Source organism: Mus pahari, chromosome 1 (genome assembly GCF_900095145.1).
Source record: "Mus pahari chromosome 1, PAHARI_EIJ_v1.1, whole genome shotgun sequence".
Lineage (NCBI taxonomy): Eukaryota > Metazoa > Chordata > Mammalia > Rodentia > Muridae > Mus > Mus pahari.
The window spans coordinates 118,129,374-118,142,724 of NC_034590.1; the positions used below are offsets into that span (position 1 = coordinate 118,129,374).

General features: G+C 56.7%; 1 protein-coding gene across 1 annotated transcript in view; it reads right to left on the bottom strand.

Annotated features, from left to right (window-relative positions):
* Nucleotides 1-13,133, bottom strand: part of Ccdc88b (coiled-coil domain containing 88B) — a 15,747-nt gene extending 2,614 nt beyond the window's left edge. The window contains exons 1-24 of the mRNA XM_021209043.1: nucleotides 13,002-13,133; nucleotides 12,560-12,708; nucleotides 12,309-12,420; nucleotides 12,161-12,230; nucleotides 12,016-12,074; nucleotides 11,851-11,934; nucleotides 11,025-11,168; nucleotides 10,759-10,907; nucleotides 10,576-10,657; nucleotides 10,279-10,437; nucleotides 9,656-9,802; nucleotides 9,356-9,464; nucleotides 9,064-9,200; nucleotides 7,826-8,977; nucleotides 3,368-3,495; nucleotides 3,180-3,297; nucleotides 2,838-2,933; nucleotides 2,620-2,760; nucleotides 1,905-2,161; nucleotides 1,456-1,599; nucleotides 1,098-1,284; nucleotides 850-995; nucleotides 560-658; nucleotides 200-366 (exon numbers count right to left, since the gene is read on the bottom strand). Coding sequence (XP_021064702.1) covers nucleotides 200-366; nucleotides 560-658; nucleotides 850-995; nucleotides 1,098-1,284; nucleotides 1,456-1,599; nucleotides 1,905-2,161; nucleotides 2,620-2,760; nucleotides 2,838-2,933; nucleotides 3,180-3,297; nucleotides 3,368-3,495; nucleotides 7,826-8,977; nucleotides 9,064-9,200; nucleotides 9,356-9,464; nucleotides 9,656-9,802; nucleotides 10,279-10,437; nucleotides 10,576-10,657; nucleotides 10,759-10,907; nucleotides 11,025-11,168; nucleotides 11,851-11,934; nucleotides 12,016-12,074; nucleotides 12,161-12,230; nucleotides 12,309-12,420; nucleotides 12,560-12,708; nucleotides 13,002-13,061 — 4,096 coding nt within the window. The 5' untranslated portion in view covers nucleotides 13,062-13,133. The remainder of the gene's footprint in view (nucleotides 1-199; nucleotides 367-559; nucleotides 659-849; nucleotides 996-1,097; nucleotides 1,285-1,455; nucleotides 1,600-1,904; nucleotides 2,162-2,619; nucleotides 2,761-2,837; nucleotides 2,934-3,179; nucleotides 3,298-3,367; nucleotides 3,496-7,825; nucleotides 8,978-9,063; nucleotides 9,201-9,355; nucleotides 9,465-9,655; nucleotides 9,803-10,278; nucleotides 10,438-10,575; nucleotides 10,658-10,758; nucleotides 10,908-11,024; nucleotides 11,169-11,850; nucleotides 11,935-12,015; nucleotides 12,075-12,160; nucleotides 12,231-12,308; nucleotides 12,421-12,559; nucleotides 12,709-13,001) is intronic.
* Between the last annotated feature and the right edge of the window lie 218 nt (nucleotides 13,134-13,351).

Consider the following 13,351-nt stretch of genomic DNA (forward strand, 5'->3'; position numbering starts at 1 on the left):
GGGGGGGGATGGCAATGCAAGCAGAAAGGAGGAGCCCGGGGAAGGGCCTCTGCAGTCCTGGAGCTGAGAGCAGCCAACAGCAGCAAGGCAGGTAGAGGCAGGTGGCAGGGAAGCACACGTGCACGCCAGACAGGACAGCAGATGCCAAAGTGGGAGACATGGGACAGGGACATCCTGGTCACCAGACCCTCAGACCCACCTGTCCCATCTGCCTCCCTGCCCTCAGGGAGCTCCGTCTCCAGGGGGCCCCCCAAGCTTTCCGTGCTGCCAGCCCCATCGGCCCCCAGGCGTGGCCCCCCATGGAGGGCCCCCTCCCGCCGGGGCCGAATGAGCCTCTTCACCTTGTCTGCCAGCCAGCTGCCCTTCCTGGGGGCAAGAGGGCATAAGAAGGAATCAGGAAGAAGGGAAGGAGAGGAGAATCATATCAGGGAATGAAAAGGATCAGGCAAATCCTTACTAAGATCTGCACCCCAGCCTGGCTTTTGGGGAGCTGGGGGGTCAGAGGGTAGGACAGGGCAAAGGTTAGAAGGATCCCAGTTCTGGGAGGTAGGGGCCTCACTTGGTACGGGGTAGGGGCCCAGGTTCCAGCACACGGTACTGGTCCATGATTTTCTCCACCAGCTTCTGCTTCTCCCGGCGCAAGGCATTAAGCTGGTCCCTGGTAGAAAGAAGAGAGAATGGGTTCACAGAAATCCTGGCAAAGCCCTGGCAAAAGCAGGTGTAACTGGGGGCCGCCCCTTTGCGGGTAAGACTACTCTATGGGACTTTTCTCTTGGACCTGGGGGCGTTGTGGGGGTGGGGTGGGAGGAACTGGGGCTCCCCGAGGAACCTGTCCCTGAGCATGCTCACAGGTACTCTCGCTGCTCTCGATGTAAATGGTCACGGCTCTCCAGGCTGCGCTCCAGCAGCTCCCTGTTCTCCCGGCTCAGGGCCTGGACCTCAGCTAACAGCTGCCTGTTCTCCTCTTCCTGCGCGCTGCGAAGCTGGGTCAGAAGCTGCGGGCAGCAGCAAGGTCCGAATGAGTACCCGGCTCGAGACTGTCCAGATTGGCTTGCCTCCCTCGGCTGCCCCAGGCTGCCTCCAACACTGTGCCACACCTCACACTGTGTGGTCAGACGACAGGCGCTCAGGTCCAGCTGCTGGTTAGACTCACGCAGCTGCTGGCTCTGGATCTCAAGTTGTGCGCGCTCCAGCTCCAGCCTCGCCAGGCGGCTCCGCAGCTCCCCACGTTCACCTTGGAGCTCCCCTCGCTCCCGAGACACCTCAGCCAATAGCATCTGAGCTCTTTGGAGGCAAAGACAACTAACTGCTCGCCCCAGAGCCAGGAAGGCCACACCCACAGAGAGGAGGAGAAGCAGGACATGCAGGGGCAGTGACTAACCCACTCTAACCCGCTTCTCCTGTGGGAATGCTGACCTGGGGGTGGGGGGATCAGGGCTGCACCAGGGCTAGTACCTGTCATGCTCATTCTGAAGTCTCCGCAGCTCCTCCTCCAGGCCGCGCTGCCGATGTCCATCCTGCATCAGGCGCTCACGCTCTGCCAGTAGGGCCACCTCTTGTGCTTCCACATTGGCCCGCTGGGCTTGCAGCTGCTCATGCCTGTATGAACAAGGGTCCCAAAGAACTGCAGGGGCTGCAACCTTGACAAGTAGGCACTGCACTGTGGGGATCTGAAAGTCTGACCCCCTCCTCAGCATAAGCACCACATCCCAGCAAAGCCCAAAGCAGAACACCAAGCAAGGTGCTGCCTTCACAGCCTCCAAGTTGGGAAGCCCAGACCCCCAAGAGAGGAGCACTAGGACAGATACTCAGAGTACAGAATTATCCACTTGGGTCAGACCTGCTGAGGAAGACAGGCAAGTAAGCATGACAGGGTGAGAAGTGGGGCATTTGGGGAGACTCACCGGCCCTGAAGCTCACGGTGGGCCAGCTCCAATGCTCGCATATTGGCCTTGAGATCTCGGTGCCGCACCAACAGTCCCTCCAGCTCCGTCTCCTGCCGTCGCTGCAGCTGCACCAAGGCCTCATGGTCCCGAAGCAGAGCCTGCTGCTGCCCTCGGGTCTCCTCCTGGGCCCGTCTTGCTGCCCGCACCTCCTCTTCTAGCACCCCCAGCTTCCTGTGCAGCTCCTGACCCTGCATCTCCATCATTGACTTTTCAGCCTAAGGTGAGAATGTGGGGAGGACCACTGCAGTGAGGCGCCCAGCCCACAAGGAATGCAGGGCATGGCCTGAGACCGTAGGGACAGAGGACAGCTATGGAGGAAGCCGAAGCACAGCTGAAGAACAAGCAAAGGTTAAAAGCAGTAGAGAGGCGTCATGGTGGCGGGACCATGCAAGAGGCCCAAACCAGGGATGGGCCACATGGGTAGAGAACAGGGAAGGGGTGAGGACTAACGGCTAGTGTGTGTGGGGGGGGGGAGGCTGAGATGCTAGGGTGATGGGGAATGGGAGTGGGTGCAGATGTAGATTCTGAAGGCAAAGAAAGGGGGGAAGGAACAGCCTGCGATGGCCGGGGCCAGGGAGAAAGCACCATGGAAGCGGATGAGACCATTGACTGGAGTTGGGAAAAGGGCAGGAAATGACACTAACAGGCAGGGGACAAGGTGGCTGCCACCCACCTGCAGGCGACTGCTGTGCTCCTGTGCCCTCTGACTCTGTAGCAGGAGCTCCTGTGCACGTCCCTGCAGGCTCCCGAGCTGCCCCTCCAGGTGCTGCAGCTGCCCCTGCAGAGCCACCTTCTCAGCCACCAGTGTGGCATTCTGTCAGAAAGGGAGATCGTCAGTGGCTAAGCCACTAGTCCTGCCATCCCCTGGGCAACCTGCCGCCTGTCACTCACATTTCGCTCCACCTCGATGAGCCGTCCATTCTGGGTCTCCACAGTCCGAGGCCCAGCTCGCACCCCAGTTGCCAGGTCCACAGGGTACTGGCGCAGCTGCGGGGACACAGATCATAGGTGCCTCACACACACAGGGAAGTGTTGGAGCCCAAACCAAAAGGCAGAGCAGTCACCCCAAGAAGAGGTCCCATTCACGTAAGGAATAGAGGAAGCAGCCCCACCAGGGTAGGAGGTGAGCAGCCATCCATCAATCCAGAGGGAAGACCTAAGCCCTGACAGCCCAGTTGCCTACCCCCAGGCTGGGGCTAGGGGTCAGCACCTCAGCCCTGAGGACAGCTTTACCTGAATCAGCTCCTCCTCCAGCTGCAGGGCTCTAGCCTTGAGCTCCATCAGTGCCTCCTCCTTACTGGTAGACGCTGCCTGCAGCTCAGCTTCCAGACGCTGCTCCAGACGCTGGTACCTATGGGGAGAAACCTTAACACCCAGCCCTTCCTGCTCTGTCCCTCCCTGCCCCCAGCCACCGTGCCCACCTCTGGTGCTGGCTCTCCTGTTCTTGAAGGAACTTCTGGCGCTCCAAGGATGCCTGTTCCAGCTCCTGCTGCAGATGCTCCAGCCGGTCCCCCAGTTCCTGGCCTCGTACCACAGCCTTCTCTAGCTCCTGGGGGCAGGCAGAGCAGGCTCAGCAGGTGGGTTGAAGATGGGAGCTCTCCTCTTCCCCAGACACAGAGGAAGGCTAGAGACAGGGCCAAGAAGGGATTATCTTGCTCTCTGCCTCATTCTGTTACCCTGGCAAATGTCTCCGTGTTCCCATCTGTAATGCATACGTGGTTCACATCTGTAACACCAGCACTTAAGAAGCTAAGATTGGAAGATGGCTGCAAAGTTAAGGCCAGCCTGGGCTACATAAGGAGGCCTAAACTCAATATGAGACCTTGTCTAAAAGACCTGGAAGCAGAGTGCCAGTGGCTTTGTAGGATGGATATGAAAGGAGTGGGGGACCTAAACCTGAGTCAGAGATGCACACTACACAAATGGCTTTACCTCTTTGAGCCCATGGTTTCGAATGTACCCATGAGTGTGATGACCCCTGCCAGCTGCTTTTCCAGTCATGTGCAGGGGCTCAGTGGAAGCAGGTCTGCAGAGCACCACAGAGGGATGGCTACCAAGAGCTATCAGAACGGGAATTCAGGGGTCTCAGGCCTAACCACAGTGCAGGGCTGCAGAGGTTGGTCAGAGACTATGGCATTTGGCAGTTGGGCCACACCATTCCAGGGCAGGGGTGGAAGGCCAATTCTGACCTGTGCGCTGCAAAGGGGAGGGAGGCCAAACCATTCTGACTCCTGGGGACCCTGGAAAGATAAAGCTACACAAAGATGACACTGCTCAATCACCAGCCACATCCTGCCTCTGAAAACTAAGGCTGTTGAGCCATCACCCTAAGCAACAACCCTCCACAGCTTGCCCTGGGCACTGCAGTTCCCAACAGATGTGGGCACAGTCTCTGGTTAAAAAACTAAAATTCAGCCGGGCGTGGTGGCGCACGCCTTTAATCCCAGCACTCGGGAGGCAGAGGCAGGCAGATTTCTGAGTTTGAGGCCAGCCTGGTCTACAGAGTGAGTTCCAGGACAGCCAGGACTGCACAGAGAAACCCTGTCTCAAAAAACAACAACAACAACAAAAAAACAAAACAAACAAAAAAAAAAAACAAAAGAAAAAAACCTAAAATTCAGCTGGTGGTGGTGGCACATACTTTTAATTACAAAACTTGGGAGACAGAGCCAGGTTCCAGGCCAGCCTGGTCTACAGAGCAAGTTCAGATAGGCAGAACTACGCAGTGAAACCTTGTCTCAAAAAACCAAGAAGAGGAGGAGGAAGAAGGGGAAGAAAAGGAGGAGGAGGAAAAGAACTACAATTCCCATAAGGCTCTGCTGTCCAGCTGGCCACTAGGGCCTTAGTACTTTAAGAGCTATGAGAACCATAGTGCAGTTGCAAGTGGAGACCTGCGTCCCTGCCTGCTCCCTGTCCTAGCCATAGCCCTACCAAGCGCCCATCCACCAAGCCTGGGAGCCCTCTATGCCCACTTAAAAGCCTCAGGATCCCTTTTCAGCTCTGCTAGGCAGCTCCTTCAATGCCACATCCAGGTAGTGCCCAGAACTGTTGCAGTCAGGAAATCGTCCCAATTCTCTCAACCCCCAGCCTCTCCCACCCTCTAAGTCCTCAGAGCCAGTTCTTCCAGGCCCACCTTTACCTTCACTGCAAATCTACCTCCAGCCCCTCTCCCCAAAAAGTAAAAGTGTACTGAGGGCCAGGCATACCCTAAGCTCCTCCCATACATTGTTTTAGGAGATTCTATCAGAATCAAATAAGAACAGGTTTTAGTCTCTCTCTCTCTCTCTCTCTCTCTCTCTCTCTCTCTCTCTCTCTCTCTCTCTCTCTCTTTCTCCCTCTTTGGTTGTTTATTTTTTTAATATTTCTGAGACAGGGTCTCACTATATATTCCTGTCACTATAAACCAGGCTAAACTCAGACTCACAGAGATCCCCCTGTCTCTGGCCCTAAGTTCCAGGATTAGAGGAGTGTACATATCCAGCCCTCTCTTGAGCCTATATAGCTCAGGATGGCCTCCTACTCTCAATCCTCCTGCCTCAGCCTATCAAGGGCAGGACTGCAGGCGTGCACCGCCACAGGAGGGGCTGGCTCAGGCTTGTTTCCAGTTTCCAGACGAGGAAACCAACACTCAGAAGTAACTTGCTCCACACCACACAGCTGACAGTCGGGAGGGTCTGAGGTATCATACAGCTCTTTCCTGGCAGATCTCTAGATCCCACGCCACAGTATGTACCCCCAGAGAGACCTACTCTCATCATTGGCTCATTGGTCTCAAATTCCCTACATCCCTTCCCCCATACCTACCCTGTGCAGTGCGTAACCAGTGTCTACCAGCTCCCAATCCTGTTGCCCACCCTCACCATTGGGGGGAGCCTTCAGGAGGCATTCTTCCAGCCTGTACCCTGGGGTAGAACTAGAGACCCGCATACACTGGAGCACCTGGTTCCTGGTCTTGGTGCCCAGGAATCCATGTGTGGTAGCTCTGCTCTAACCCTCGCCATTGCCCATACTGCCCTTGGCTTAGTCTCCCTACGTGGACTGACCATTTGGCTCATCTCCAGCCTCCAGTGATGCCGACCTCTCAGCAAAACCCCCGACCTCTCCCTCGGCAGAAGAGGAGGCGTTCACCCTGCCCAATGGGAACCCTGCCTCACTCCTCCTCGGGCTCACCTCTCCGGACTTCTACAACTCACAACGTGGATCTTCTCCTCTCCACCTCCTCCTGGAAGCCTTCCCTGATGTGTCCAGCCTGGACCATGGCTCCCTGCACTGTCCTGTCACCTCCGCATCTGTGCATATGGGCATCCCCCCTACCTGGTCACCACTGTACCCAAGCCTGGTACAGAGCCTTGGCTGGCCTAACAAAGCCTGTGAATGAGTAAATAGATGCAAGCATTTCTAGACATTCTCTCCCCTCAATCACTGACCCCATGACCCTTGCCAGCCCCACTTGTCATGGTCACCACTGCCACTGCCTCCTGATGGGCACAGGTTCCTCTTTCACCAAGGTGACTCTCATCAAACTCAACCACACATGGATTTGCCCACACCTGAGGCTTCCCATGCTAGCGGGCAGAGCAGCAACCCCTTCAAAGCTGGCCACTGTTGTGACTTCTTCTGGGTCCTCATAGATCCAATGCTTGTCACCCCTCTCATCAAAAGTTTTAATCTTCCAGCATCAAGTAGAATCCTGGTAATTTTCCCCAGACAGGCATTTCCACCCCTTCTAGCACTTCATCATCATCATCATCATCATCTCTTTTTGAAACAGGGTTTTTCTGTGCAGCCCTGGAAGTCCTAAAACTCACTTTGTAGACCAGGCTGGCCTTGAACTCACAGAGATCAGCTGCCTCTGCCTCCCAAGGGCTGGAATTAAAGACCTGTACCACCACCACTACCTGGCACACTGCATCTTGACTGAATGTTTTGTTTTCGTTTTCTCTCTAGGCAGAGTTTCATATAGCCCAGGCTAGCCTCCAGTTCATTATACAGCCAAGGAGCTCTGTGCTATCAACTCGACAGAAGCAGTCATCTGCGAACAGGAAACTGGGAAAGCCTCCATCACACTGTTTATAGGCAAGTCTGTGGGGCATTCTCTTAGTTAATGATTAATGCAGGAGAACCCAGCCCACTGTGGGTGGTACCATCCCTGCACAGATTGTCCTGCGTTGTATAAAAAAGAAGGAGAATAAGCTATGGAGAGGAGTCGGTAAGAAGAGCCCTTTCATGGCCTCTGCTTCACTCAGTGAGTTCCTGTCTCCAGGTTCCTCCTCTGAGTTCCAATAGAAAAGCAAACTAAGCAACGACCTTGAACTTCTAATCCTCCTGCCTCCACATCCTGAGTGCTGGAATGAAAAGCATATGTATAGTTTATCAGGTTGGGTATGGCGCATGCTCTGTGCGTTCCAGGCAAGCTCACTGCAGAAGGGACTCCAGCCCCAGCTCCTAGAGAACTATTGTTTGGTCACTTACAGCAGGCCGTGGCCAGGTCTGAGTCAGGCAATTTCCACAATTATCCTGGTCTGCTAACGGACTCTGACTGCTGCAAGGCTCAGTAACTGTTTTATACAGGAAGAAGGGGCTGGGGCAAAGGGACAGGGGCTGCCACAACAGGAGTGCAGGATAGACCAGAGAATTGGCAGTGTGAGTCCCTCCTGTTGCCAACCCCATCAAGGACTGGCTATCAGGTGTCCTGCAACAGCAAGAGTGGGCTGGATTTTCTACCTCTGTCCCATCTCAGTGCAGTGAAGAAACCCACACCATTACAACCCAGCAGCTGTTCCAGGTCCTCATTTCCCGACCCACTGCTGCACCCCACATACCTCCCTGCACCCCACATACCTCCCTGCACCCCACATACCTCCCTGCACCCCACATACCTCCCTAAGAGCTTGCTTCTCCACATGCTCCCTCTCAGCTTCCTCCAGATGATGGCGGACCTGGCTCTCCAGAGCCTGCACCTGCTGCTCGGCAGCCTCAACTTGAGCCCGCAGCCTGGGCCCGTCACGCTCCCACTGCCTTCGCTCCCGGCCTGCTGCTGCTAGTGCCTCTGCCAGGGCCTCCCTCTCACGAGACGCAGCTTCCAGCTCCAGGCTAGCTGTATCCACTGCTTCACGCAGACGGGCCTGCTCCCGGGCCCGGGCCTCTGCCTCCCGATGGGCCTCGGCCTCTGTTCTGCGAGCTTGAGCCAGCTCCTCAGAGAGGCAGAGAGCCTCTGCGCTTCGGGCCTCCAGTCTTTGGGCTTGGGCTTGCAGTTTAGCCTCAAGGCCTGCAACCTCTCTCCTTAGTTGCGCTACCTCATCTCTGAGGGCCAGCTCCTCTGGGATAGCACTGGCCAGGGTCTCCCCCGGGGTTGGCTCCTCCCTGGACCAGGCGGCATCAGGTGCCCTTTCTGATGTCTGCTGTGGTTTCTGAGGGCCCAGTTTACTCTCCAATCCCTTGGGTCTGTGTTCACGCCCTCCTGTCTCTGTCTGTTGCTTGGATAGTTCTAGTCCCCGATCCAGGTCCTTCAGAGACTCCCGGAGGATGAACTCAGCAGATCTGGGCCTGCATTTGGGGCTCTCTTGTTTTAGGCCCTGGGTCTTGGGTACCAACTCCCCTTGGAGAGCCTCCCTGTTTCCAGTCTCTCCTAGCAACTCCTGCACTTCAATTCTGATCTCTGGACCCTGTGGTGGGTCCCAGACACTGGGGCTCTGGAGAGAGACTCTATGACCAGACTTCTCCAGGGACCGATGTGTCTCCACAGTAGGGTCTGATTCTTGGGGAGCTTGGTCTGAGGTCTGGGGATCCTGAGATACCATCTGAAAAGGATTCTCCAACTCTGGGTGTGAATCGGGTGCCTGGGAACACTCCGGTGACCTTGTGATGTCAGAGTACGATGCTGGGGAAGGCAGGTCCAAAGATTCGGAGCCTTCCCCTCCTATCTGGCAAGCAGGGCTTTGGGAGCTGTGATGGAGGGCCAGGGGAGTTGCTGGATCCCTGTCAGGCACAGGCTGTGTGGAGTCCGCTCTCTGCTCCTCCAGCAGAGGGTGCTGAGGACATTTGAGAGAGACAATGGGGGTTATTAGAAGGGATGTAGGTGGGAAGCAATGAGGATGAGGATACAGGAGGGACCAACCTGGCTGCCAAGCTGTGCCCGAAGCATCTGTAACTGGCCTCGAAGCTCCCGGTTCTCTCGTTCCACTGCCCTTAGCCTCCCAGCCTCTGCTTCCCTCACCTCATCTTGCAGTGAGGGTGCTGCTCCGGGTAGGGAGGCTGGAGACATGACCAAGTCAAACCCTGTCCGCCCTCTTTCACTTCCACCCCCAACACCTCTCAGAGACCTAGTAAGGGCTTGACAACAAGTCCTCCCCACTCAGAGAGCCTGCCTTCACCCTCAGATCCTTGCCCTTACCCTAGGCCCAACTCACCCTCCCCAGGGGAGCCTGGGGGCGGCTCCAGACTCCTCTGAAGTTCCAGCTCCAGCTCCACATTCTCTTCCACCAGCTGCTCCAACTGATGCCGCAGAGAGTCCAGGTCCTGGGATGTGGAAAAATAGTTCATTGGGTCAAGGCCAAATGCGCAAGTCTGAATATCCCAACATGCTACAGGGATCACTTAGAGAAACCTTGGGCATCATCGGAGTCATGGAGAACCAGGGACAATGATGGGCAGGTCAACGAGGTCAGGACAGTGAGGGACAAACTGATGGACAAGTCAGCCTAGCTCACCGCATGGGCCTCGCCCAGCCGCGTGCGCAGCAGGAGGTTCTCCCTCTGGGTCTCATGCAGCCTGGCTGAGCGCTCTCGGGCGACCTCCAGCTGTTCCTCCAGCAGGACCTTCGAGGCCACCAGGGCCTCGGAAAGTACCCGCTCCTCCTGGTGGGAAAGCCAGGAGGATCCTTGGTGAGATGAAATCTTTATGCTCAGAGCCTGGCAGTTCCAGATTCCTTCCCCTGGGACAGCTTCACACCCTACCTCCCACTGAACTCTCTCCAAGGTTTCCCCAGGTACCCCAAGGAGAAGCTTTCCAAGGCCATATCTCTCTAGACCATATTGGTACAGCTACTTGGGGGGGGGGGGTCTCACTGCCGACTTCCCTATTCTACCCATGGCCCCATCTGTCTCTTCAAGACCTGCCCTTCCATAGTCTCCTCCTCTTCTCCCTTACATCCCCCCATCCTAAAGAGCTTGTCCCAGACTTCACCTGCTGTATCCTCACCCGCTTCACCCAGCTATCACGATCTCCCAAGCAAGGCAAGACCCACTCTTCTCTTTGCCAGATCCCTCCTACACGCCCCGCCTCCAGACCACGCCCACCAAATACTCCGCCTCCAGCCCCGCCCCCACCTCACCTCCAGCTGACCCTTGAAGACCTCTGCAGCTTGAAGCTTCTCGCGACAGCGCCGCAGTTCTTCCTGGAGGCGTGGCAGGCGGCCGGCCCGCTCCCGCAGTGCCTCTGCCTCCTCGCGGTAGAGCTCTGCGCGCTTGGCTTGTGCGGACAGCGCCTGGGTCTGGGCCATATGGTGTGGAACTAGGATTAGCGAGCCACGGGACAGAGGGGTGAGGGATCGCAAGAAGCAATAGGACCACGATGGGGAGGGGACAGTGGCGGAGAGGGGGTGAGGTGAGGGGAAGACGTTGGACCACACCTCCTGGCGAAGCCTTCGAATTTCAGCCTCCAAGCCCTGCACCTCGGCCTGGGAGTCCAGCAGCTGCTCAGCCTTCTCCTCCCTGGAGGGATAGGATGATGGAGGGTGTCTGCCAGCCCACATCTGGGGGCTGGAGACCCATCCAGATCCCACTGACCCCTTCCCCAGCCCTCAGACACTCACACCTCCTGCCTCAGGCGTCTCAGCTGGGCCTTGGCATTGGTCAGCTGCAGAGCCAGATGGTGCGAGGGACCCTCCGCAGAAGCATTAACGGGAGCCTCTGGCAACAGCAAGTGGGCTGGCTCCCGCTCTAGCAGCAGTTCAGCCAACCGCTAGCAGGAAGTCAAAGGTCAAAGAAGCGTCTTCCAAAATCTCTGCACATCGGGCCTCCGACCCCAACAAAGTCGTTCTGGATTATGACAGCCCCATCGCCCCTGCCTGTCCCCTACCTGTGCCCCCAGATCGCGCTCCCGCGCCAGCCTGGACATCATCCCTGTCAGGCTCCGTAACTGCATCTCCAGCTCCTCAGCCACCAGCTCTCCGGATTCTGGTCCAGCCAGAGCCAGGACCACACCAGCACCAGGTTGCGTCACCTGAGGGCACGGAGATCAATATCAGAAGGGGGTGAAGGTGGCTTCAGGAGTGGCAACAATCCCCCGTGCCACCCACCACAGTACCTAGAAATCAGGAGTTAGACATAATTCCTGGTAGACAAACAGACAGGAAGAGGAGCCATGACATGGAAGAGGTGGCAAAGCCCTTCCAAGATGGCCAGCTTCCTCTTCAACCTGCTGATTTAAGACAAAAGCCTGGCAGCTTTTGCCGCCCACTATCGGACCCCTGCTGATGTGCTGGCTCAACAAGTTCAAGGCCTGATGAGGACATGTCACACAACAGTCTCTGACCAGAAAGGAAGACTTCTCAGAGTCTTTAAAAGCCCAGGCCTCCAGAAGAGACTGGGGTTTTTTGTTTTGTTTTGTTTTGTTTTTTTGTTTTTGTTTCTTTTTTGTTTTGTTGTTGTTGTTGCTGCTGTTGTTGTTTTAGCTTCCTCAGCCCTGCTTCAGCAAAGCAGAGCCTTTCTCTCTGTGTGTCTGCTGCATGTGTGCTTGCTCGCCCTCCATAAACGCCTCTCCTAACTGCTGCTTCTGTCTGCTGTGCAAGAGCTCTCTCTGCTGCCACCTGCTGCGCTTCAGAGTTTCCCTGCCATCGAATTCTTCAGCTGGCAGAGAAAATGAACCCAATCAAGGCCCTGGACTGTATCACTGCTGTCAGTACCTCCTGGATTGCCACAGCCAGCTCGCTCTGGACGTCCAGGCTGAGGCCCCGGATGTGCCGGATGAAGAGCTCCCGATGTTCGCACTGTGGTAGACAGAAGGCCCTAAGCTGGCACACAGACTCCTCCTTTCAGAACCCCATTCTCTTCTCCCGTCCCCTCTTCACCTGCACTGAGGCCCCCAGCAGCAGCCGAAGGATGCTCTCCAGCTCGTCCACTGCCTCTTCTGCTGCGCACAAGCCACAAAGGGTTAAAGGGGGACACGGGGCAGGGACAGAGGTGGAGAGGGCGAGGGCAGGTATGAAGCAGCACCTGAAAAGGGGTCACGCCCCATTGTCTGGAGGTCCGGAGGCGGTGACAGGATCAGCAGCTGCAGCTCCTCCTAGAATAGGCCAACACTAAGAAAGACACCTTCACAAGGGGCTGCTGGGCCTCCTGTCTGGTCTTCCCAACGCCTCACCTGGTAGAAATCCCTCAGTCGCCCCCACAGATGGCAGAGGTTCCACATCCGACAGGCTGCAGGACCATCCCGGCCCCTGACCATCCGAAGTCCTCCTCGGGAACTGGGAGCACTATGATCACCCAGGGAACATGGGTGAGAGGTTGGCTTGAGGACCTCCCCACAACCCAGACAGACCTTGCCCTCCACCCTCAGGCTCCTCCCACTATTCACAGCCCCCCCCCCCAACTCAACTTCCCCATGTCACTTACATGATGCCCAACACCCGAAGGAGTAAGGCTCCGTCGATCAGCCGCAGGAATCTCTTCTCTGTACAAAGAGCCCCCTCTTCTTCCTCCTCTTCCTCCTCTGTCCCCGCTGATTCTTCTGCCTCCCCCACCAGCCCGGCCAGTCCCAGTGCCTGTGGAAACAAATAGAAGTCAGCTAAACAGGTAGAAAATCCTCCCCACCCCCAACTAGTAAACTCATCCTGAGTTCCTGGTCTGTCCCAGTACTACACACACACACACACACACACACACACACACACACACACACATACACGCTTCACCAGTGCCCCTGAATGCCTCCTGCCCCAGTTCCCAGACCCGCTCCCCCTCCCCCTCCTCTGCCTGCTGATGTTATACACCCAGTTGCCCCTCCTCCAGCCCTCAGTCTGCCCTACACTCTTTTCCTCTCCCACCTGACCCTCACCCAGGTGGCCAGACTCCCACTCAGGAAGTCTCTGAGCCTGGGCCCCTTGGCCCCCTCCATGTTGGGGGTCAGGGTGTAGTCCCTGTCACGCTGTGGCAGCTACACCTGCTCTGAGAGGAAGAGGAAGTCCCCGGCTGGGGGATCCCAGAGGCCCAGCCACAGACCCTGTACAGCTTCCTTCTTCCGGGGTTCTTCAGGGCTGCGAATCGTGTCTCAGCACACACACACACACACACACACACACGCAAACACACACATCTTCCCTGGGTCTCAGATAAGGTAAGACTAGCTACAAAGCTGTAAGTTAGCTGAGGGGAGGCCTACAGGGTTCCTGACTCTGTGGGAATAAT